The following is a 24,896-nucleotide window of genomic DNA, read 5'->3' on the forward strand; positions in this document are numbered from 1 at the left end:
ATCAATTATGCCATCATCTTAAAATTAAAGTTTATCTCTTTTTGTCATTTTATGTTCAGAATTTCTAAATTTGTTCATTGACACCAATAAAGTAAAACGTTACCACTTTATCCACGCAGAGAATCTTCTATTAATCATAATTATTATATCTTCCCCATTAAAACAACATTTGAAATGACTCTTGCGGTTGATGTTATTTTCATTTTACAACTATATAGTACATTGAAGGTATAGAGATCCAAAGTTGGACCTACCAGCAACCTAAACCTTATTTTATTTATTTGTTTGTCTCTTTGTTTCTTATGCTATAAATTTTCTATAATATCTATTGTCCTTAATCTATATTAATAATGAAATTCAATGTTTTGTGACTAGGCCAACTCATAGCATGCACTAAACTACAAAGTGTGGTTTATAATATATACAGTTTTTGCAACTTGCATAGCATGACATGCCACCAAGTTAATAGTAACAACCCTTCCCTTCTTCATGTTCCATCACACATGCATGTTTTGGAATTTATTGATAACAGTGATATGAGATTAGGATTTAGATCATGTTCCAAATCTCTCAGATATTTGATCTAAAAAGTTTAGATTGCAATCCAATTGTTGTCATTTAGGGTTAAGAAAAAAAATCAGTATTTTGTTTGATTTTCGATTAATGACTGAATCGTTCAAAAAAATCTAAATTTAACTTCTAAATTTTGGTAGATTTTACTTACTCTCTGGACGAGTTTTCTCTCTTGAAATCGAGAGTTAAGATGATAAAAGAAAGTCTTTGATTAATCATAGATTAGATGAAGAAAAATAAAATATCAATAGAAGAAGTCGTAATATAACACTTTCATTTTCAGATTAGTAGAAATTATTCAAATCAATTTACATTTAGGAATTTGGAGCATACATGAAGAATTTAGTTTTCTGGTTGATATTGTTTATATAGATACAAAGCTAGCTTCAATATTTTTTATTTTTCAATTACAGTTTTTCAATCAAATGAAGATTACAATAATTTTAAACACATAAAATTAAAAATCTTAATAAGTCATCAAGTGTTCTTAGCCTGGTTTGGATTTGATACTTCATTGCTACAAATTGGACAAACCTTCTTAATTTGAAGCCACTTGCTTATGCAATCTTTATGATAAGGATGATCACAATGAAGTGCAACCAAAGCTTCACCTTCTTCATATTCAATCTGACAAATCACACAAAGATCTATTCCAGTTTTGCTTTCAGAAGTTTTGCAACTATAAGGATTTAAGCAAGCCGAAATTTCCTTTCTTGATAATCCTCTTGCTTCTTCTCCTATAAACTCGCCTAACTCAATCAACTCTTCGTACGATAATTCATCGGGATCAACCTCGTCTTCTTCTATATCCATTTCATCGTCGTCGTAGTCCTCGTCGTCATCGATATTGCTTTCTTCGTCTTCAAGAAACCGGAGATCTGCTTCGAACTCCTGGCTCAAAGTAAAATCAGCATCACCAATATCATCATTAATAAAAGAGGAGTCGCTTGATAAATCTTCTTCGTCTGATAAATCTTCTTCTTCGCTTTCACTTTCAATGGTTGCTAGATTTGTGATTGTTGTTCTCTCTAACTCTTGTTCTTGCAAACCAATTGCTAGAAGAAAGTCAGAGCTAACTTCCTCAAGTTCTGTGTATGGATTCTTTTGAGAAGATTGTTTTCCCTCATCGCGTTCCATCGAAGAAAAAAAAATATTGCCGTACAATCAAGGGATTGAGAATAGAACAAGACACTTGAGGAATTTGAGGTGATGAACATGAACATGAATATATAAAAGCATACTTTTTTACATTTCTTTTGAGATGAACAAAACTTCAATATCAAGTAATGGAAATCCTTTAATCATGGATTCATTATATTCCAGATTCTTGTCTATTCCAATGTCCTATCTTAGCATTACAATATAATGGTCATAAACTATGAACTTTCTTTTTGCATAAGTTAACCTTTTGTGCAAAGCAACATAGCAAAACATTCTCCATAAGTAACAATATACCTTACTGCAAAACAGAACCTTCATTTTTGCATTACATTATTACTATGCAGATTAGAGTAGTCAATAGCAGGCAATAGTTGCGCTATCCCGCTATAACAAGGGTTTTAGCGGTGCATAACACTATAGCAGCTGCTATAGGATAAATAGCGGGATAGCAGAGGAAAGCGATTCCTGGAGCAGAGCCGTTCCTGGCCCGCTATCCTTTTCCCCTCTAAAAAACTAAAATTACTCCTTAAATTTATAATGTTTTAAGGGTAATTTTAGATTTTCAATCAAATTTGAGTTGAGACTCAACCTTAACCTTTCTTCATAGTCGTTTATGCATTTCAAGATTCAAGTGTGCTTTGATTTATGAATATTTTATGAGCCGGGTTATTTGTTCAATTTTACATTAAATATATGTTTATAATTATTATATGTAATTTGTCCAAAAAAAAATGATCACATAGAGCAGTCATCCTGCTATATGCTATTCCGCTATCCCACTATTAAGGCAGGCCCGCCGCTCTGTGCTGCCATATGGAAATGACTACTCAAATGCAGATAATTGTCAAATTTTTAAGACAGAAAAAACATATATAGTAACAGAAAACCACTTCTTCACAACTCATGTCAAGATTAAAGAATAAGATGGAAACACTAAAAGTGTTTTAACACAAGCACATTAATAACATATATACCCTTTTGAAATATTCTATTTCCTTTGTCTTCTAACAACTTTTTTCCTATTACTCATACCTTTTCTAGCAAACTTTGATGTTTGTGTTACCTTAATCTCATGACCTGTGTGCTTAATATCTGCATTGCTTGTGTAATTATGATCTCTACTACTATGATTCCTTCTATTCTTATTATAACTAAGATCTCTACTAATTTCAACTTGAGCATGACCCCTTTTCGGCTTCAAAGACTTTCTTAAATGGGAGCCTTTATAGTCTCGCCTTCGACGCGAAACCGACCTACTTATTTCCGATGTCGGAAAATCATACGAAAGGCTTTCGTCAACGTAATCTTCTTCACTTGTAGAGTAAACTTTCTGATTCATTCCCATTCTAACCCTTCTTCTTCTTCTCTTCCTCTTGACATTATGCAGTTTAGCACATAAGAAAGTACATGAATACTCCCAAATGTGGAAACAAGTAGAGCAACATGCCCATGTAATTTTGCAAGCAGAATAACATAAACATCTAAATACGCCTAATTTATGCAGCACATAGAAGAACAATAAAACTGCAAGAAAACAGAATATACATACCGCATTTCAGAAACATATTGCGATGATCAAAAATCAATTAACAGAATAACAAAAACAATTGAAAACTTACCAATGTACAATAGAACAAATACCACACCCAGCTTCAATAGATTAGCAACACAAAAATTTTCAATATAGCAAAAGAAATCCCATGTTGGTCCACACACTGAGCTGAAAACACATATCAACGAAGAAGTTAGAATCACGCATTTACGCGTATTAATTTGAGATCGAACGGCTACAATTCCACAATAACTAAACCCAGACATCTTAAAATTTTGGAGGTCCTACACTCTAATTTACTATTTAGCCATAGTTTAACCCTAGAAAATGCGTAATAAAACATATTTAGCCGTGATTTAACCCTAGAAAATGCATAATAAATTATATTTAGCCGCAGTTTAACCGTAACAAAATTTCAGGCCCCGGCCATCCTTGGACACCTTATCACCGGCTCGGACTAAATCAAACTTTACTATTGAGACTAAAAACTGTGCGATGCAGTTACTGCACTCTAAGCAAAACTACTTTTGAAATTCACATAGGCATTGTGTATATATGATTATTGAACTATGAAATGACACAATGTAAAATTATTGATGATTTTGAATGGTATGTTACTTACCTACAAGATTTACCAGAGAGAAATTCAAGTGGAGAATTGAATAATTTTCCAACGGCTTCTCCGAATCCAGAAGCAAAGGAATCAATGACGTTGCCCATGTAGGAAAAAGGTTAATTTTGCATTGAAATGGAATGCATATAAACAGAGGTTAACAAGAAAAATGGTAACTGGTAAACCGTTATCTTTGCCGAGAGAATGGGCCTCGTAGCTTATTAATCAAACTATTGGGCCCTAAATAAGCCCATTTCGTTCAGGCTCCTTATCTGTGGGCTCGAGTGACTCTAACCTGGAAATTTTATTTCATACCCTCCAATTATATGTATCCCTACAAATTTTGATATTCCTAAAATGCCCTTCATTTTAACAAATAATCCATTTATCTTTTTTTTTACTAAAAATAAGATACCATCTCTAAGTCACTAATATTTCAAAATAATAAGTTTCATAATTTTTTTTGGGAAATTGGATATACAAATCAAAATATATAAAAATTAGAAGGTCGAATTTAAATATGTTTTTCGGTTTTGTTAAATGACTCAACAAGACCAGTCTAACAATCAAGGTTCAATTTAGAATACTCTCATGGAGGAATGAGGACCAGACATTAGATCTAAATTGTTTGTCCATCATGGATAATTGAATTTAATCAAATGATCTCTCGCATTCCGCACTTGGTCAAGTGGAAGTGATTTTAATCACCTATCATATCCGCACTTGGTCAAGTGGAAGTGATTTTAATCACCTATCATATAAAAGTTCTTCCACGCGCAATAACCAGTACTTTTTTATTCACTCTTACGAAGTTATACCTCTCCAACTTCATTGACTTGAGTATTAGAATGTTAATCTTGCAAGTACACTCTTACTCCATCGTCAAAGACCCATACACCAAAAAAAAAAAACTCAACGTTTATTTGTTATACGTCATTGATCTTGTGTTCCTGTTCCTCACATGAATAATAGGTGATTCAAATGTTTTAGAAAGAAACACATCTGATTTAAATATTCAAATCGAAAATTCAAAAAAATTTAATACATCTAATTTACTTTTTTATTTAAAATTTTAAAATTTGAAAGAACAAGATTGATCGTTATCATTACCTGGTCCAATATAAAAATGATGAATAAAGATAACAATATAATTGAGTTGTGAAATATATAGAAATCATAAGTTACATGAAACCTCAACTGCAACTAAAAAGTATGGTTGTTCATTGAAACTTAGTTATTGAAGGATGGCAATGGATGGTGAGTTAAAGTCATTTGTTAGATTTCAAAATCACAAATGGCTCATACATTGGTTGGTCATTCATTTATGTGACATTTAAATTAAGAAGAGTCAATGCACGTCCATGAATTGATAAAGAATCATGTCGCATTGAGATATATATTAAATTGTTTATAAAATCAAAAGAAGAATAACTGACTTTCTATCGCGAAGATTTATAGGATAAGAAGCACAATCCTATTATTTTCTAAAAGACTATAGAGCTAAAACGCAACACCTAATGAAGTTAACAAAAGTTGAGAGTATGTTTGTTAAAGTAAAAGATATGAAAATTCAAATGTTATGAGTGCCTTATTTTGAGCGCATCTAACTTTCATTGATTTATTGAACATGTTTTCTATATTTTTTATACTTGATATCACATACAAAAAAAATAAAGACAGATTATCATTGTTTGAAGTTTTTGGCGACACCTCAAGAAGTTTGACATTTTTCTAGACCTCACACAGTTCAAGTTACCTCTCTGTCTGTTCTTGTGCAACAAGATTTTGATCCTTCGAAAGTTGATCGGGGAACGTTCCAAGCCCCTTCGCTTTTCAATATATACAACAACTTTGTCAAATCCAACCTTCAAAGTAACCTCTGTCGCAACCATTAATACCTGAACAAGAGATGCTCCCAAATATTTAACAACTGCGAGCTAACCTAGACAAGCAAAAAGCTTTAAATCAGCTGAAAAATGTTTATAACTTAGTGCAACAACAAAACTCTCAAGCCCTAGTGAACAAGATACTCAGTATTGAAGATAATATGTAGTGTTTTCCTATAAGAACAAGTATCATGCGTGAGATTTCTTTGCTAAGCAATCAAGGAGTTATACCTCAGTCAGCTTCAATAGGCGCCACTTAACCGTGCAAAACAATCTTGAGATTGCAAAAGTCGTAACTAAAATATAAGGCATCAAACTCCTCCACGTGACTCACACAAGGCCCATAAAAAGGCCTAATAACTAGTGTTCAAGAAAAGAGCATGCGAAATAGATGGAGCTCAGCCTTGCCAAGGACACACGATCAAACTATCAATCACATATGTCATTATTGAATCTAATTGTGCGATGATCCTTACAAGACGCTAAATCACATGTGCACGATTTTAACCGCACATACTATACAAATATCATGTTGTTCCACTTCAGGTATTCAATCTATTTCCACTCTAAAACTACTTTTCACTCATTCACTGACTTTGGTGTTAAAGTGGTAACTTTGTATGTCTACATCATCTCCACCACACCAAAAATCCTATTCACCAAGTTGGAAGATTGATCTTTCACATCTGAGCTATATTCCATCACGTCATCACCTATCTCTGGTTCCCAAACTAAACAGTGGTGTCGACTATAAGAAGCTACTATTGATTCTTGCAAATTCTCCACAAAAAAACATTGCCTTTTCACTGAAGATTCAATTCACTGGTCTTCTTCTCACGAAGCACAAATCTCTTTCTCGAAAGGATCAAATATTAAAATTGAAAAGACATGGTAACATCAAAGATTACTAGATCCCTCGCTCAACATCATGTTGTTGTTGCAATCACTGAAGCTAACAAGGCTTCTTATTCTCCTTTGGTAGAAGATAATTAAGTTCTAGGTAAAAAAATTACACGTTATGGGAATGAGGGTACATTTTATCGAATGGGGATTCAAGATAATGAAATAATTAAATCGGGCCTAATCAACGAATAAATAATGCATGAGTGTAGATGCAAGAGGATGGTTTCATTGTAAGAAGGCCCAAGAGTAAACCATGTGAAGAAAATAACAAACACAAATTGTAATTTTATAATACACTTAAAAATTAAATCAAAAAAAATAAAATTGGACGTGCACAGATTAAAATCAGGATGCGAGGATGTGAATCAAAGTCACATAACGCAAGAACGTGCAAGACAAATGGAAATTGAAAAGCAAACAAAAACCCTAGATAATGTGCTCAAAGTTGATTTGTGCATATTGACAACAATCGAAATGTCATATGCGATTAATCAAAATGCGGCAAAATACTATAAATATATCGATAAAATAATCATGGAATAACGACATGGGAATTGTTGAATCCATAAATTAAAGCTCGATATTTAATCAATGAAAATAAATCAAGGACAATCATTAAAATCAACAAGTGTCGGAAAAAAGAGAATAAAATATAAAAAGATTAAAAGAAAAAAATAAAAAGGGTAAAAATAATGAAATAAATAGAAAGTGAGTTGCACAAGGGTCGAACCCATGACCTAGTGGGAAGCACCGGATGCCTTTACATTGGGTCATGGATGATTAGTCAATAACTAATGCACCCAAGTAACATATAATGTATGACGACTTAAAAAACTGGAAAAATTAAAGTAAAGCAAAAACATAATTCGGAATGGAGGAACAGGGTATCACACCCATGACCTGGTGGTTGGGAGCCAGAAGCTCTACCACTCCATAAGAGCCATCCTCTTGTCAAAAGCTGGCATGCATATTATATATAAAATACACACGCAATAGAAACTCTTAAACAAAACACTTTAAAACAGCAGCAAATGTAATAACACTAGGGACATAATATGTTCAGTTCTTCCAGGCTAAACTACTGCTTTAAATCAACAAGGCTACATTTATGTTCAATCAAAATCAAACCAACAAAATGGTGTGGTGATAAAAATTATCCTTCCTCCATCTTTCCGAGAAGAAAAACCGAAAATTTGTCGTTCTAAGAAACACACAAAGCATCAGCTCAAACAAAACCCAGCAACCGATATTAAACCTATTTTATTAATGTATTGAAAAAAGAAATTGGCGGTGTAACTGCTGGTGTAAGCCCTAGAGGCCAATACTTTTGGTACTTGTATCGAATTATTTATTAATAATAAAATGCTTTTTCTTTATTATGTTTGTTTAATAAAGTCCCTAGAATAGCTAGTCCGTTTAATGTATCAAGTGTGACTTAATCATGAGATCCCATTAAACATAAGCTATTCTTAAAGTATCCGTAGTCGAGCTTTATTGTGAAATGAGATAACATTAAAGCATTAAGACTATTATGTATATAGACTGATGATCACATCTCATGGATCATGGATAAGGAGTTATCAAGTCTTAAACATAGGTATGAATATTAAGAGTAATATTTATACTGGATTGACCCGCTATGAGAATACTATATAGAATGTTATGCAAAGTGTTATAAGTTATTCTCATGGTGATAATGGTGTATACCACCCTTTGACCTGAAACCACTATGGACCCTAGATGTAGAGTCCAATGCCTTATTGCTGATCAAACATTATCCATAACTGGATGACCATAAAGACAATTGATGGGTACTCCACGAAGCATGATGAGGGACATGAGTGACCTAGATGGAGTTTTCCCAACCAGCTTAATAGGATAAATGTCTACGGGCCCCATATTGAACTGGACAAGGATGACACGGTCTATGCCTTGTGTTCAATATAGACATAAGGGCAAAAAGGTAATTATACACATAAGTATTATCACAAAAGGATTTGTCAGATCACATGACATTTTTGTGTCTTGGGTAGCAGTGATGTGTTGCTAGATACCACTCACTATTTATTATGTTAAATACGTGATTTAATATAATTGCTAATGTCGCGAAAACCTACAGGGTCACACACAAAAGAACAGATTGATGAGAGATAAAGTAACTAATGAACACCGTAAGGTACGGTGCACTTAAGTGAATTGTAGAACATTGTAAGGTACGGTGTACTTAAGTAGAATACGAAATATGGTAAGGTACCACGCGCTTAAGTGATTTTGGCATATTATAAGATATGGGCCACATACACTTAAGTGGGCTTTTTAGCTTGCAGCCCATACAAGTGGTTCTATAAATAAGAACCCTTGTGCAGAAGCATTTGTGCAGTTTTAATTTCGTTTCTCTCTCTCTCTCACTCAAAGCCTTCATTCGTAGCAGCTAGCATTGAGATTGAAGGAATCCATTCGTGTGGACTAAGTAGAGGCGTTGTCACCATTCAACGTTCGTGATCGCTCCGTAGTTCTGCATCAAAGGTTTCAATCGCCACAAGAAGTGACGATTCTATCACTAATCATGCCCATTTGTAAGGATCACTAAAGGAGAAATTTTTAAACTCCGCTGCATTTTGGATCGCTCTTCTCCTTCAGTGGTATCAGAGCCACTTACAAAAGCATGCATCTGATAGCTGTTTATTTTCTGTATTTTCTGTATTAATACGATTAAAAGACAGAATGAATCAAAGAATAAACGAGTCATTAAATTTGGCATCATGTGTGTATGATTTGGATGATTGATGTTGACTATGCTTCGGAATCCGATGTTAGTATGGTGAAGCAGCGATACATCGATCGTCCATAGGTTACGCAATTGAGATCGATCAAGTTATACATATGATATAAGTAATCCTGATGCAAAATATGGTATATATGATATATTATTTCTGTTTCGTTCACTCAAACACTTAATGATTGTTTTCCTTTGAGCGATCAATGGTCATTAATGACGTGTTGATCAATCATACTGAATTAACAATCGAGGTGTGTTTGACGGTCTGAAATTGGTGCATTAGGGTCCATGACGGCACAAGGGTTGTGCTGTCAAAGAGTTATGCGATTAGGGTTGTGATTGCACAAGAGTTGTGCTTTAAAGTATCAAGTGTTGATGCAAAAAACGATGTCGATTTCAAATGAATTGTTCATTAAAATTTTGCGTCGGGCCCCCCGGCTAACTCTGCATAGTGTGATCGGTCACCGAAATTTAATTTAGTTTTAATTAATTAACAGAATTTAAATTAATAATAATAATCTGTTTATTATTATTGTCTTGTGGTGATCGGTTATGACCTTAGTTTTCCTTTATTTTGTTTTGGGATTTTAAAATATGACGTGCGTGTCGTGCCTCTCTTTTAATCTCTTAATGTAACTTCTTTTCTCATCTCACCCCCTTGTATGTAAAACGAGTTTCTTTTATGTAATGTAATGTTATGAAGAAAGAGAAGAATACAATATCAAAGGAGGACAACCTTGAAGGTCTTGCTTGGAGAAGCTTAGATCGTTATTAGGTTAACTTAGGTTCTCTCATTGGCTTAGGAGAACAATTGCGCTAGGGGCCATAACTTTTTCATTATGTATGTTGATGCATGTGAATGTATGTTGATGCATGTGAGAGACGATTTATATGATAAATAAACCGGTGAGATCAGAATAATTGCAAATTCCCTTAAATTAAATATTAAGTTTATGTTTTCCAAGTTTTAGCACCCATCAAGACTAGTATCGAATAATGTAGGTCTCGCCTACGTGAAGTGCATATTTTATATTAGTAAGGTGCGATGGGATAAGTGTAATATCCAATTGCTAAAAAAATGGGCCAAACTTAACTAAACAAATTGTAATAAGATTATATATGTTTAGAAGCAAGAGTTGGAAATGATCCATGTGATGGATTGGAATAAGGAGTTATTCACCCAACTAAAATATTCGAGAGTTGTATTAGATACAATTGGAAGGAGTTCCTACCTAAATAACCTAGTTTTGTGTAATCCGCCTACGCGGACTTGAAACAAAGTGAAATGTGGATCTCGACCCACTAGAAAATCTTCCAACGGGATTTTCCGAATCAAATGGTGAGGGGCATTTGTTTTGAGTAAAATAATGGGAGCACATTTAATTAAAGGCCTAATTAAATATGTTATTGATACTTATATTTTCATTATTTTCATGAAGATTACCACGACAACAAACACCTCTAACAACATTTTGCGATCAATCCTTGACAAGGAAAAATTGTCTGGGATAAATTTTCTGGATTGGCACCCAAATCAGAGGATTGTCCTCAAACATGATAGCAATTGTATGTCTTCGAGAAACCTGCTCCTGAAGAGGAACCTCCTAGTTCTGCACCTAAGGAAGAAATAGATGCTTATAAGAAGCATGTCGATGATGCCAATGAAACTGCTTACCTCATGCTAGCTACCATGAACTCAGAGTTGCAAAAGCAATATGAGAACATGGCAGCGTTCGATATGATCGAACATCTGAAGATGATCTATCAAGAGCAAGCAAGGCATGAAAGGTTTAAAGTTTCAAAAGCCTTTTTTCAAGGCAAGTTAGTTGAGGGAGCCCATATAGGTCCCCATGTGCTCAAGATGATTGGGTATGTGGAGAACCTTGAGAGGTTGGGTTTTCCCCTCGAAAAGGAACTTGCGACTGATTTGATCTTGCAATCGTTGCCAGATAGATTCAGTCAATTTGTCCTTAATTTCAATATGAATAATATGGACAAGTATCTTCCTGAACTGCTAGCCATGTTAAGAACTGCTGAGCAGAATCTGAAGTCAAAAGGGAAGTCCATTTTGATGATCGAAAGTGGAAAGAGACAGAACAAAAGACCCATCAAGCAGGGTGATAAAGGGAAAGGCAAGGAAGTTGCCAAACCCAAACCCACTGCTCCTGCTTTGAAGCCTAGTGGAGGCATAACAAAGGAAGGCACCTACTTCCATTGCGGTAAGACCAGATATTGGAAGAGAAACTGCCCAAAGTTCCTGGAAGATAAGAAGAATGGAGTAGAGACTTCAACTTCAGATATTTTTGTTATTGAAATTAATTTATCTACTTCTGCATCATGGGTATTAGATACTGGATGCGGTTCTCACATTTGTACCAATGTGCAGGGGCTAAAAAGGAGTAGAGATTTGGCAAAAGGTGAAGTTGACCTACGAGTTGGCAATGGAGCAAAGGTTGTTGCTTTAGTCGTAGGAACTTATGTATTGAGTTTACCCAGTGGTTTAATAATTCAGTTAGAGAACTGTTATTATGTACCTGCAATTAGCAGGAATATTATTTTCGTTTCTTGTTTAGACAAGTTTGGTTTTTCATTTATAATAAAGAACAATTGTTGCTCCATTTATTTGAATGATATATTCTATGCTACTGCACAAATGAACAATGGACTATATGTCCTTGATCTTGAAATGCCTATTTATAACATTAATACTAAAAGGATGAAAACTAATGAATTAAATCCAACTTACCTTTGGTATTATCGATTAGGCCACATAAATGAGAAACGTATTTCCAAACTCCATAAAGATGGACTCTTGGACTCTTTTGATTCTGAATCATATGAGACATGCAGATCTTGTTTAATTGGAAATATGACAAAGTCTCCATTCAAGGGAAAAGGTGAAAGAGCTAATGATCTTTTGGCCCTCATACATACTGATGTATGTGGACCACTGAACATACCATCCAGAGGAGGTTTTCAGTACTTCATCACATTTATTGATGATTTCATTAGATATGGTTATGTGTATTTAATGAAACACAAATGAGAGTCCTTTGAAAAGTTCAAGGAATTCAAAAAGAAAGTACAAAACCAACTAGGTAAGAATATTAAAACTCTTCGATCAGATTGAAGTGGTGAGTATTTAAGCCTAGAGTTTGATGACCATCTGAAAGAGTGTGGGATCCTGTCCCAACTTACTCCTCTTGGAACACCCCAATAGAACGGTGTATCTGCGAGAAGAAACCGAACCTTGTTAGACATGGTCCTATCCATGATAAGTCACGCCGATCTTCCAAACTCCTTTTGGGGACATGCACTATTGACAGCAACTTACACACTTTACCATGTTCCATCCAAAAAGGTTAAGAAGACACCATATGAGATATGGAGTGGTAAGAAACCATATATGTCTTACATGAAGATTTGAGGTTGCGAAGTTTATATGAAACGACAAATTTCAACTAAGCTTGAGCCTAAATCTGATAAATGCTTATTTGTGGGGTATCCTAAAGAAACAAGAGGGTATTACTTCTACAATCCTTCTGAGGGAAAAGTGTCTCTCGCTCGAACTAGAGTTTTCCTAGAAAAGGATTTTATTTCCAAAGGAATCTGTGGGAGGAAAGTAGAGCTTGAAGAAATTCAAGAATCACAAAGCATTGATACACCTATGGAGGAATTAGAGCAGGAAACGCAAGTAGTTATGAAAGAGCAACCTGCTCAAGTAAAACAAGACCAACGTAGGTCAAGCAGGATACGTCACCTACCTGAGAGATATGGATATCTCATAACTGATCAAGGTGATGTATCACTCATGGATCAAGATGAGCCTGTGACCTACCAAGAGGCCATAACTGGTCCCGAGTATGAGAAGTGGCTAGAAGCCATGAAATCTGAAATGGATTCCATGTACACAAACCAAGTTTGGACCTTGGTAGAGCCTCTTGTAGGAGTTAACCCTATAGGATGCAAGTGGGTCTTCAAAAAGAAGACTGGTATGGATGGTAAGGTACATACCTATAAGGCAAGATTGGTTGCAAAAGGATATAAACAAATTCATGGGGTTGACTATGATGAAACCTTTTCACCATTGCAATGCTTAAATCTGTTCGGATTTTACTTGTTATCGCTGCATATCATGATTATGAAATATGGAAGATGTATGTCAAATCTGTTTTCCTTAATGGAAATCTTCTTAAGGATGTGTACATGACACAGCCTGAAGGATTTGACATACCAGAAGAAGCCTAAAAGATATGTAAGTTACAAAGATCAATCTATGGATTGAAGCAAGCTTCCAGAAGCTGGAATCTTCGTTATGATGAAACAATAAAACTATATGGATTCATCAAGAACGAAGATGAGTCTTGTGTCTACAAGAAGGTTAGTGGGATCATGATCGTTTTCCTGGTATTATATGTAGATGACATATTACTCATTGGAAATGATGTCCCTACCCTGTAACAAGTAAAATCTTGGTTGGGGAAATGCTTTTATATGAAGGACCTAGGTGAAGCAAACTATGTATTAGGATTCAGGATCTATAGAGATAGATCACAAAAACTATTTGGCCTAAGTCAGAGTACATACATAGACAAAGTGCTAAGACGCTTTAATATGCATGATTCCAAGAAAGGATTCATACATATGTAACATGGCTTATGTCTATCAAAAACACAATCCCCTTCAACTAAGGAAGAATGGGATCACATGAATAAGATTCCATATGCATCTGCAATAGGATCTATCATGTATGCCATGTTATGTACTCGACCAGATGTCTCGTATGCTTTAAGTGCAACGAGTAGGTACCAATTTGGTCCCGGTGATACTCATTGGGTAGCTGTCAAGAATATCCTTAAGTATTTGAGAAGGACTAAGGACTTATTCTTGATATATGGAGGTCAGGAAGAGCTTGCTGTAATTGGATACATCGATGCTAGCTTCCAAACAGATAAGGATGACTTTAGATCGCAATCTGGTTATGTGTTTTGCTTAAACGGTGGCGCTGTGAGCTGGAAAAGTTCAAAGCAAGACATAATTGTTGATTCTACAACCGAGGCCGAGTATATTGCTGCCTCAAGTGCAGCAAAGGAAGTTGTTTGGATCAAAAAGTTAATTAGTGAACTTGGCATAATTCTTAGCATTGTGGATCCCATTGATCTCTATTGTGATAACAATGGTGCTATCGCACAAGCTAAGGAGCCTAGATCTCACCAACGATTCAAACACATACTTAAGCGTTATCACCTCATTCAAGAGATAATAGATAGATGAGATGTGAAAATATGCAGAGTACCTACACTTGACAATATTGCTGACCCACTGACAAAGCCTCTTGCACAACAGAAGCATGACGACCATACTAGATCTATGGGCATTTAGGGTATGCCTGATTGGCTCTAGTGCTAGTGGGAGATTGTTGGTGTAAGCCCTAGAGGCCAATACATTTGGTACTTGTATCGAATTATTTATCAATAATAAAAGGCTTTTTCTTTATTATGTTTGTTTAATAAAGTCCCTAGAATAGCTATTCCGTTTAATGTATCAAGTGTGACTTAATCATGAGATCCCATTAAACATAAGGACATTATTCTTAAAGTATCCATAGTCGAGATTTATTGTGAAATGGGATAATATTAAAGCATTAAGACTATTATGTATATAGACTAGTGATCACATCTCATGGATCATGGATAAGGAGTTATCAAGTCTTAAACATAGGTATGAATGTTAAGAGTAATATTTATACTGGATTGACCCGCTATGAGAATACTATATAGAATATTATGCAAAGTGTCATAAGTTATTCTCATGGTGATAATGGTGTATACCACCCTTCGACCTGAAACCACTATGGACCCTAGATATAGAGTCGAGTGTCTTATTGCTGATCAAACCTTGTCCGTAACTGGATGACCATAAAGACAGTTGATGGGTACTCCACGAAGCATGCTGAGGGATATGAGTGACCTAGATGGAATTTGCCCAACCTGCGTAACAGGATAAATGTCTATGGACCCAATATTGAACTGGACAAGGATGACACTGTCTATGTCTTGTGTTCAATATAAACATAAAGGCAAAAGGGTAATTGTACACATAAGTATTATCACAAAAGGATTTGTCAGATCACGTGACACTTTCGTGTCTTGGGTAGCAGTGATGTGTTGTTAGATATCACTCACTGTTTATTATGTTAAATACGTGATTTAATATAATTGCTAATGTCGGGAAAACCTACAAGGTCACACAAAAAAAAGATGGATTGATGAGAGATAGAGTAACTAAGGAAACCCGTAAGGTACGGTGCACTTAAGTGAATTGTAGAACATCGTAAGGTACAATGTGCTTAAGTAGAATACGAAATATGGTAAGGTACCACACGCTTAAGTGATTTTGGCATATTATAAGATATGGGTCACATACACTTAAGTGGGTTGTTTAGCTTGCAACCCACACAAGTGGTTCTATAAATAAGAACCCTTATGCAGAAGCATTTGTGCAGTTGTAATTTCTTTTCTCTATCTCTCTCTCTCACTCAAAACCTTCATTCGTAGAAGCTAGAACTGAGATTGAAGGAATCTGTTCGTGTGGACTGAGTAGAGGCGTTGTCACCATTCAACGTCCGTGATCACTCCGTAGATCTGCATCAAAGGTTTCAATCGCCACGAGAGGTAACGATTCTATCACTGATCATGCTCATCCATAAGGATCACTAAAGGAGAAATTTTTAAATTTCGCTACATTTTGGATCGCTCTTCTCCTTCAGTAACGACATATCGTTGATGTCAAGAACTGCAAATTTGATTTGATTTAACATGAAACAAGAAAAAGATAGCTACCATTCAGTTTGTATTATTGACAAAGCTTAGGCACTTCATCAAAACAGAACCCAACTAATGTTTTTACACTTTCAATATGGTCCAAACTCGGACTTTATATCGACTAATCAACAGAAACCAACTAATGGCATGGACTAAATTAAACGCACATAGACCATACAAAAAAACCAAATATCTCCCAACAACGAAATTGGCAAAGTTACAACCAGTGAGCAAACACACACCACAATTATCGCATACGCCAATAGGAAATGAAAAACAAAAACAAACATCATCTAAGCGATGCAGTAGACATAAGTAAGATAAAGGCCAAATAAAACCAACCGAAATGGAACTTGAATCCTTAGGTGTCGTAGTGTCGTCCAAAGCCGACCGAGTTTGAAGTGTTTAGTTGTTATCGAACCAAAACTGAGTCAGATCTATGACAACCTTGAGTTGTGAGTTGAGAGCATCGAGCGGTCGCAACGGCAGATTCGTTTGCGTGAAGATGGTGAGGTCAATGACGGTGTTATGGGGGTGGTATAACAGCAGTGGTGGAGGTGTGTATTGCAAGGGAGAGGTCATGATTGTTAACGCACTGTGGAGGGAAGAAGACGATGAGGTGGGAAGCAAAATCAACTCCCAATGGTGAAGGTCCTTCCTCTTTCTTCTGAGTTCAGTTTGTAGTGTCCCCCCTTGGTACCTCCTCTCAATTCTTTTATGTAAAAAAACAAAAATGTGTATATATATCCTCTGTGCTAGTGTTGCCTGGAGATATATATTGATTATCCAGTTGGTCACATGAGTGGTCTCTAACAAAATGATAAATAAAAATCCTTTCTCTTTTTACTGGCTCTTATTATTATTTTTTAAATTGAAATCAATGTCTAAAGGCAGTCGCATGAAGAGTAAGTGGTCCCAAGGTGTGAATAAAATCCACTAGATGTCTGTGATTCTTCTTTAAAATGGAAAGATCTTTTTTATTGGGTGGGGCACATGTCACTCTTATATTGGAAAAATGAGAGATATTTTATTTTTATTTCTCTTTACTAATTATTTTGAAAAATAAAAAATAAATAAAATTGAGAAGTTAAATAAATACAATACGTAAGATTGAACTAAACACACAATTAATTCTAACTAATTGCCTTGATTATTTTAACTAAAAAAAGAAAATGAACGGGTCACAAATGAATAAAAATCGAGCGGAAAAATTGCTCGAAAAATAAAATGACTGCACCATAATGATTAGTGCAAAATAAAAGACTCGGAAACATACATATTTTTGTCAAATTTTGAAATTGAAAACGCCCAGTTAAAACGCTTAGACAAATCAAAAGTGACCCAAAAATTAGCCAGAAAATAAATCGAGCATGCCAGATTAAACTACGTGAAACGTAAATTAATAAAACTGATATCTGCAAGCTTGATTTTAAAATTTTCCGTCCGCTGATTTGACGCACATTTGACAAGTGATTCAACCGATTTGCCTGTAGATCCGAAAAAATTATTTCGACTGATATTCTACATACTATGTGGTATGAAATACATGTTATGCTATGCAGAGATGTGTAGCACCTCAAATTTGCACCTATCATTGTACATACATTCTCATATTAGGTCGTAACATTAACATGGTCCACTGCATAACATTGCATTGTCCCTTTTGCCCAAGTGCAAGCCATTCAGAAGAATTAGGTCAAACTGATCAGGAGGTCAGTCAATCAAGCAAGCCAGTGCAATTTTCATTGAGCCAAGGCCCTAGGGTTGGTCCAACATGTTCACATGACTTGGGGATCATTTTGAAGTAGTTTGGCCAAAGATTGGATGTTCAGAAGTCATCAGTCAATGCACAGTTTACCAGAAACCCTAAAAAGTCAACCTTGGTCAACTGGGCTTGATTTTATGATTTTGATGGTGGGATTTGGTTTGAGAGGGTTCATTCATGTCCATATAGGCCTCATATAACATGTCAAACACCATCATGGAAGAATTTGAAGTCAGGCAAAAAGTTTCTAAAAATGGCAGGTGACCTGTAATTTTTAACTGCCAAAAATGGAAAGTCTTGATCCTCAAACTTACATCATGATACAAGCTTCAAATGAATTTTTGCCCAACATGAAAGTTGAAGATATTGTTCTCCCATTTCCAAAAAGTCCAAGAACACTCAATTCCCATGTATGGTTGGCAAGTTATGATCAATTCATTCTCAAAAATTTTTGAACTTCAAAAGGCCATATCTCTCAAACCATTTGGCCAAATTGGGTGGGGTTTTTTGCAACAAGTCACATTTGATCCCCTCTTTCCAAAAATGTCATCATCATTCATCAAAACATCACCAATCAAAATGGCACTTTTGGAGGTCACTTGAATTGTTTTAAGTGAAGTGAAAAATTGACTTTTCAAAATAAACATTTTCAACCATTTGTACCATTTGGAATTGGTCACAAATTACATTTGGAACTTGTTGGAAGCCCAAATTCGTGCTCATCCATGCACCCCCCATGCAAATTGTTAACTTTTAGCAATTGGTCCAAACACACTTCATTAAGCCATTGTGATTATCTCTTTCTTAACCAAACTTAACAAACCTTAAACAGAGGTATATATTTCACTCTCCAATCTGAACAAAGCCCTAGCACACTCTCATCAAAACAGAAAAACCCTCTTGATCTCAAAACCCTCATTTCCTTCCTTTGAGAATTTTTGCTAAAAACTCCAAAGCACACGAACTGGATTCAATAGTTTCTTGATATACCAACTGTTTGGGACCATTTACTAGCCTCGAATCTCCACTGGAAGCCATTTTCACGAACTGTTTTGCTGAGCTCCTTCTATGGCAATTGTTGATTTGAGCACTATCAAGCAAGTTTGAGCCAAATTCATTCTTCCATTCACCTTCAAGAACTTCATAGTGCATCTGTTTTAGCAATACACAACCAAACAACCATTATTCCAGTTCTGTGCTCCAAAATTGGCCAGGTATCGAATCTCTTCATTTCCAAAATTATGAGGTGCTTATTGTAGACTTTTTTATGCTGAGTATAGTGAACTTTGAATCGAGTGAAACCATGCCATAATGAGAGAAAACGAGGGTTTTCAAGTTTTGTGTTCATGACTAAGTTCCTTCGATTTGTGTTCATTTTGTTGTTGTTTGATGAAATAATGTTTGTTTATTGATGAGTGATGTTGGATATGCACGTTGCCGTCCTTAATTTTCATCTCTGAGACCTTTTGAATTTTCTGGAAAAATCACGTGAAGGTGGTGAAGAACATCACACTGTTCTTGGTTGCTGGAGAATTTCCTGCGGATTCTCCTGCAACCTTCATAGCATTACCCACGCTATTTCCTGCGGATTTCACATATTAGGGTTTGCATGAGCTTTCCACTGTTCCATTCGCGTGGACCAATCACAACATTTCATTTTCATGGCTCATGCGCTGCGTTTCAATAAGCTATCCCAGTATTTACCACAATGCCACCGGTCACCAATTATTTTAATTAATCATGTTTTATTTCATTTATTTTCTCAATAATTATTTCATTTCCATGGCCAAACTTGTAAAAATCATAACATCCTCATTTTTAATCCAAAATTAATGGGATTTTTTGCATTTGATTCATCATGATCTCTAGTTAATTGTCATATTTTTTCTTGATTTTTCTGATAAGTAGATTGTATTTGGTATTAGGGTTTGTGACATGTGACAATATTTTGTACCTTTTACCAAATCATTTGTGAAATAGTGACACTTTATCCATTGGCCTTGAAATTTTTTATGCTCAAACTAGACACATCCATGGTGATTTTGGTATAGAGTTCATGAATTTATCATCTCTGGTCATTGAGTTATGATTTTTTGAAGTAGGGTGTGACAATTTGTGTCACACCATTGATGTGCAACTTGATGATTTTCAATACTATGCCTCTTGACCTCAAATTAGATTGAATTTTTGCATGAATGTACTTGAGTATGTCTAGTTTACATGTGATTTTTCTTGGAATTGTTTGTGGCATTTCCTAATTGTTTGAGATTTTTGTCCCCTGTTTGGTCTTATGTTAACTTTTTGTGATACATGTTCCCATTTCCTTTGTGAAATTCTCATACTTTATTGGATGGACATGAAATTTGATATGTGATTAGTAGACATCTTAAGCTTTGCTCTGGTTTTGATCCCATTCATTTCTCATATGCTATCACTGATTTATGATTTTTTCAAGTTGATCCATGTTTGGTTGACTTCTTTGAGCATGTTTGGAATTGCATTGCCTTTCTGATTTTCATTGACCACCTTCTACTTGTCCAAATGAGATGAAATTTGACATGCTTACCATGCTGTGGGTTGTGATTGATCATGATTTATTTGATGATATTTGGAAATGTTTAAGATTGCTTTTGATTCAAGTCTTGCTGTTGACTTCTATGAGCTTCTAAATGCCATGCTTTGACTTCTTTTGCTCATGAAATGATGATGGTGATTGATATGAATGTGAACCCAATTGATTTTGTTTCTTGATTGTTTGAATATGATTTTGATTGGATTTCATTTGTTGTTTTGACTTTCTCATCCCCTTTTGACCCTAGGCTTGTCCTAGTGGTCCTGTTACTCACATTTGAGCTCATGTTTTCAGGTTGGCCAACAATTGTCCAATGAGACCAATACAAATTGGTTGTGTGTGTTTGTTTATCATGACTAATCCATTTGTTTTGTAGGTTGCTTGGCTCACATGCCTTGAGCTCTGTGCATTGCACACTTAGCTTGTTTGTGTTGACTGGTTGATATCTGTTTCCTTTTGCTTTAATTTTGAAGTTGTATACTAATGTCTGTTTGACTATTTCAGGTACTTTTAGTTGCTCAGTTCCTTGTGAACTTTTGCTTTGCTTTGCTTGATAAGCAATTTGCATTGAGGTATACCTTTCTATCTTCATGTAGTCTGGAAGACCTGGCCTGTTACTTGGCCAGGCACCTGTCTGAAGTCCTCCTTAAGAGGCAATGCTTGTGTATGTTTACAATTTGTCCTTGTACATATTCAAAGACCTCCTAAGTGAAGAGGCAATCGGCAGAACCCAAGGGATATGCAATCTATCCCCTGCTATTCTGTGTGTCACTCACTTTGCTCACACTACCTGTGTTGATGCATAGTGAGTAAAAACCCAAGATCTATAGAGTCTAACTTGTGGATAGAGTTCCTACTTTCTGAACTCCCACACCTTCTGATATTCAAATGCTCTCCCTGACCAGGGATAAGAGCAATGAGGCACACCCCTCATTTCCTTTCATCTGCTTCACCTTAGCCCCTCAATGGCAAGGTTAAGAGCACCATTAACCCCATTCCAGTTGGCTTCAATGCCTAACCTTTGTGTGAGCCCCTTGTTTGTGTATAGTGTGTGTTACTTGTGTTTGTGTGTTTGCTTTAGCTTGCTTCCTGTGCAAGTTAGGTTTAGTTTAGACTTGCTTCCTGTGCAAGTTAGGTTTTGCTTGGCTTGCTTCCTGTGCAAGTTAAGTGTGTGTGTGGCTTGCTTCCTGTGCAAGTCATGATTAGGATAGGCTGGCTCCCTGTGCCAGTTAGCTAGAAACCTTAACTTAGGGATGATTTTGCATGATAACATCTAGGCTCGAGTCGTAGTCTCCCTAGTTGTGTCTCCCTCTGTTATCTGGTTTAGGCTAGTCCTTTTTCCCTCCGTAGGGGAACTACGTCGCCCTGATCCTCATACCAGATGAGGTACGTAGGCAGGAGATGAGCAGATCTCTCCGGGCGCCTGTGTCTTTGTTTTGTGTTGTCGTGTGCTTGGAAGCTGATGTAAGTCCATCGAGTGGCATTCGGGTTCTAGTGTGAGTTTGTCTGGTTCGGATGCTGATGTAAGCCCAGTGATTGGCAGTCAGGCTCCACGTTTGCCTCTTTGTGTGTGTTTTGGTTCGGATGCTGATGTAAGTCCAGTGATTGGCATTCAGGCTCCACGTTTGCCTTTGTTTGTGTTTGTTTGTGTGCGTGTCAGCCGAGCTACGAATGCTCTGATTCTCCTTCGTCCAAGGAGATACGTATGCATAGGATGCGATATCCTAGCGAGCATGTGTCGTTTCCCCAGTCCGAACTACTTCGACTCTGATGTCTATGCCTGATAGACTAAGTAGGCCCAGGATGCGATATCCTGCCGAGTCAGTTTCAGTTTTGTTTTCTTGTGTCTCTTTCAGCCAGTGTGTGTGTGTGAGCAGTGTTTTAGCAACCATTTATCCTTCCTTTTGTGCGTGGATCCCGTCGAGTACGACGGATGCGTAGGGGTGCTAATACCTTCCCTTCGCATAACCGACTCCCGAACCCATTCTCTTTGGTCGCGAGACCATGTCTTTTCCAGGTTTACTCTGAGCGTTTCATTTCCCTCTTTTGGGATAAATAACGCACGGTGGCGGCTCTGTTGTTCTTCTTTTCCCGCCGGTTTTTCGCGTAATGCGACAAGATGCAACAACTATGATGAATGTATTGAATCGGCAGTTCAAGGTCAAAATCGAGGTGTGACAACTGTACACTTGCAGTTAGTTATTTCAATAGACTCATAACTTCGCGAACATATGACTTGATATTCGAAATGTACTGGTCATTACTAGATCCAAATTTATTATTTATTGGATGATAAAGTCTAAACATAGATTTAGTTTTAATATCCGCATTAATAACAATATTTGATGAAAGTAGACATTGATATATGCATTCACTATTGAAATTTAATGCATGCGTATTAGTTAATATGATGAGAGATTCTTTATTAGTTAATACGATTGATCTCACGTCGTTGACTCACACATGAGGTGTGATGAGAGTAATATGCGGTAATATTAATAATTAATTAGAATTTCATATTACTGGTCAAGTATACTACATAAGAACAAGTCAATGAAGTCTAACCCAAATAATATTTTCTCAGTGTTGAACCACTAAAACTTTATTTTCTACTATTTTACTTTTCAAATATTCACCAAACAATCAATCTTCTAATAAACTAAACTTAAAGAAATATAAATTATTAAACAGTCTTTGAAACATAAACAGTCTCTATGGAGACGATAAAACTTCACTTGCTATCTGCACTACAACATAAAATAGAAATCTAAACTCACTAAATCTGGAATAAATTAAAATCATGTCTAGTCAGGATGTTGGCTAGCATAAAATCCAATGATGGTGACTCAATGATAGAGCATATGAATGTGTGTTTACAATACTATGAATCATGTCATATGTACTCATATTAAGTTGAGTAATGAGTTGCCATCCTTACTATTACTCAGTTTCTTGCATGATGACAACAAAATTCTTATTGTGACGCCTACTAATTCAACTATAAATGGAAAGTTGATAATATCAACTATTAAAAATATCATGTTTAATGAAGAAGCTAAAAGAAAGGAGCAAGACTTGATTGTTAATCCTAATCATTATGAACCTTTAGTTAAAGAGTCATGGGGAGAAAGCAAACCTGAAATTTTCATAAGTGTGACAAATATGAGAATCACATCAAATTAAGAAGGAAGTCAAGAACTAGAAAAAATTATATGATTTAGTCGTGATTAGGTGGAACATAGAAATATAAATTATAGGTTTCTCAAAGAAGATTATTAAAGAGAAAGAGAAGGAAGTAATGATAAGAAAAATGATAAAGATGCAACTGAAGTTGAATGTAATTGTGATGTCTACATTGTTTATGATGATAATTTCCATAAATATTTCATGTTAAGATTCAAATTAGATTATTGATTATGGAGCCTCACACCATGTTAATCCTAGGTGTGGTTTCTTCTCATCTAATACTTTCAGTGAGTTTGGCAAGGTAAAAATGAGAAATGGATGAGTTTGTGATTTTGGTATGGAGAGAGTAAATGCAGTTGAATGTGCGTCTAATAATTTATGTCATACATGCATTGGTTACTTCAGTGATAACGAACTCGGCATTCTTGCAAATATATTTTTTGGTATAATAAAAGATGTCATTCTAAAAACTTGCATTAATTGTTTTTTCTAGCAAACAACCTAGAGTTTTCTTTTATAGTTATGATTTTAATGGGAGGCCAAATATTATAGATTTAGTTCACATCAGTGCTTTCATGATAAATGGTAAATATCTAAGTGATGAATCATATTTTTGTAACTTTTATTGACAACCATTTTAAAAAGTGTGAGTTTTTGTTTTGAAGTCTAAAGATTAAGGGCTTGTTTGAATCTCTTTTCAATTTTAATTTTTAAAATTTGTTTTACAAATGATTTTGCAAATTTGTTTTTGAGAAAAATAAATAAAAAGAATTCATTTGGTAATTCAATTTTTGAAAACTGTTTTAAAAATTAAAAAGTGAAAAAATATGTTTGATAATATAATTCTTAAAAACTATTTCTTTTGAAATAGAACAATATAGCTGGTTTGATAATCTATATTTTAAAAATCTATTTTACTAAATAAAAATAATTATGATATATTTTTTGAAAGTATAAAAATTCAGTTAATATACATTTAAGTTCATTAAAATATTTTTAATAATTAATGATAAAATATACAATTCATCCAATGTATAAAATTATATTTGAGTGTTTGTTTGAATATATATATATATATATAT

At 35.2% G+C, this 24,896-nt stretch overlaps 2 protein-coding genes across 2 annotated transcripts; both read right to left on the reverse strand.

Moving 5' to 3' along the window:
• Positions 1-833: 833 nt before the first annotated feature.
• Positions 834-2,150, reverse strand: LOC127082835 (E3 ubiquitin ligase BIG BROTHER-related). Its single transcript, XM_051023070.1, has one exon. The coding sequence runs from the start codon at positions 1,708-1,710 to the stop codon at positions 1,051-1,053; it is 660 nt and encodes a 219-aa protein (XP_050879027.1). The 5' UTR covers positions 1,711-2,150; the 3' UTR covers positions 834-1,050.
• Positions 1,858-4,091, reverse strand: LOC127082834 (uncharacterized). Its single transcript, XM_051023069.1, has 3 exons — positions 3,909-4,091; positions 3,354-3,454; positions 1,858-3,258 (listed from the first exon to the last, which is right to left on the reverse strand). The coding sequence occupies exons 1-3, from the start codon at positions 4,004-4,006 to the stop codon at positions 2,723-2,725; spliced, it is 735 nt and encodes a 244-aa protein (XP_050879026.1). The 5' UTR covers positions 4,007-4,091; the 3' UTR covers positions 1,858-2,722.
• Positions 4,092-24,896: the final 20,805 nt, after the last annotated feature.

The sequence above is a fragment of the Lathyrus oleraceus genome, chromosome 5, assembly GCF_024323335.1.
Source record: "Lathyrus oleraceus cultivar Zhongwan6 chromosome 5, CAAS_Psat_ZW6_1.0, whole genome shotgun sequence".
NCBI classification, from domain to species: domain Eukaryota; kingdom Viridiplantae; phylum Streptophyta; class Magnoliopsida; order Fabales; family Fabaceae; genus Lathyrus; species Lathyrus oleraceus.

What these genes read in the sequence shown, in the direction of transcription:
- LOC127082835 (XM_051023070.1), bottom strand. Translation starts at nt 1,710, where the DNA reads ATGGAACGCGATGAGGGAAAACAATCTTCTCAAAAGAATCCATACACA.
- LOC127082834 (XM_051023069.1), bottom strand. Translation starts at nt 4,006, where the DNA reads ATGGGCAACGTCATTGATTCCTTTGCTTCTGGATTCGGAGAAGCCGTT. An exon ending in CTCTCTGGTAAATCTTGTAG is followed by an intron (nt 3,455 to 3,908) that starts GTAAGTAACATA and finishes ATGTGTTTTCAG; the next exon opens with CTCAGTGTGTGGACCAACAT. An exon ending in ATTTGTTCTATTGTACATTG is followed by an intron (nt 3,259 to 3,353) that starts GTAAGTTTTCAA and finishes GTTTTCTTGCAG; the next exon opens with TTTTATTGTTCTTCTATGTG.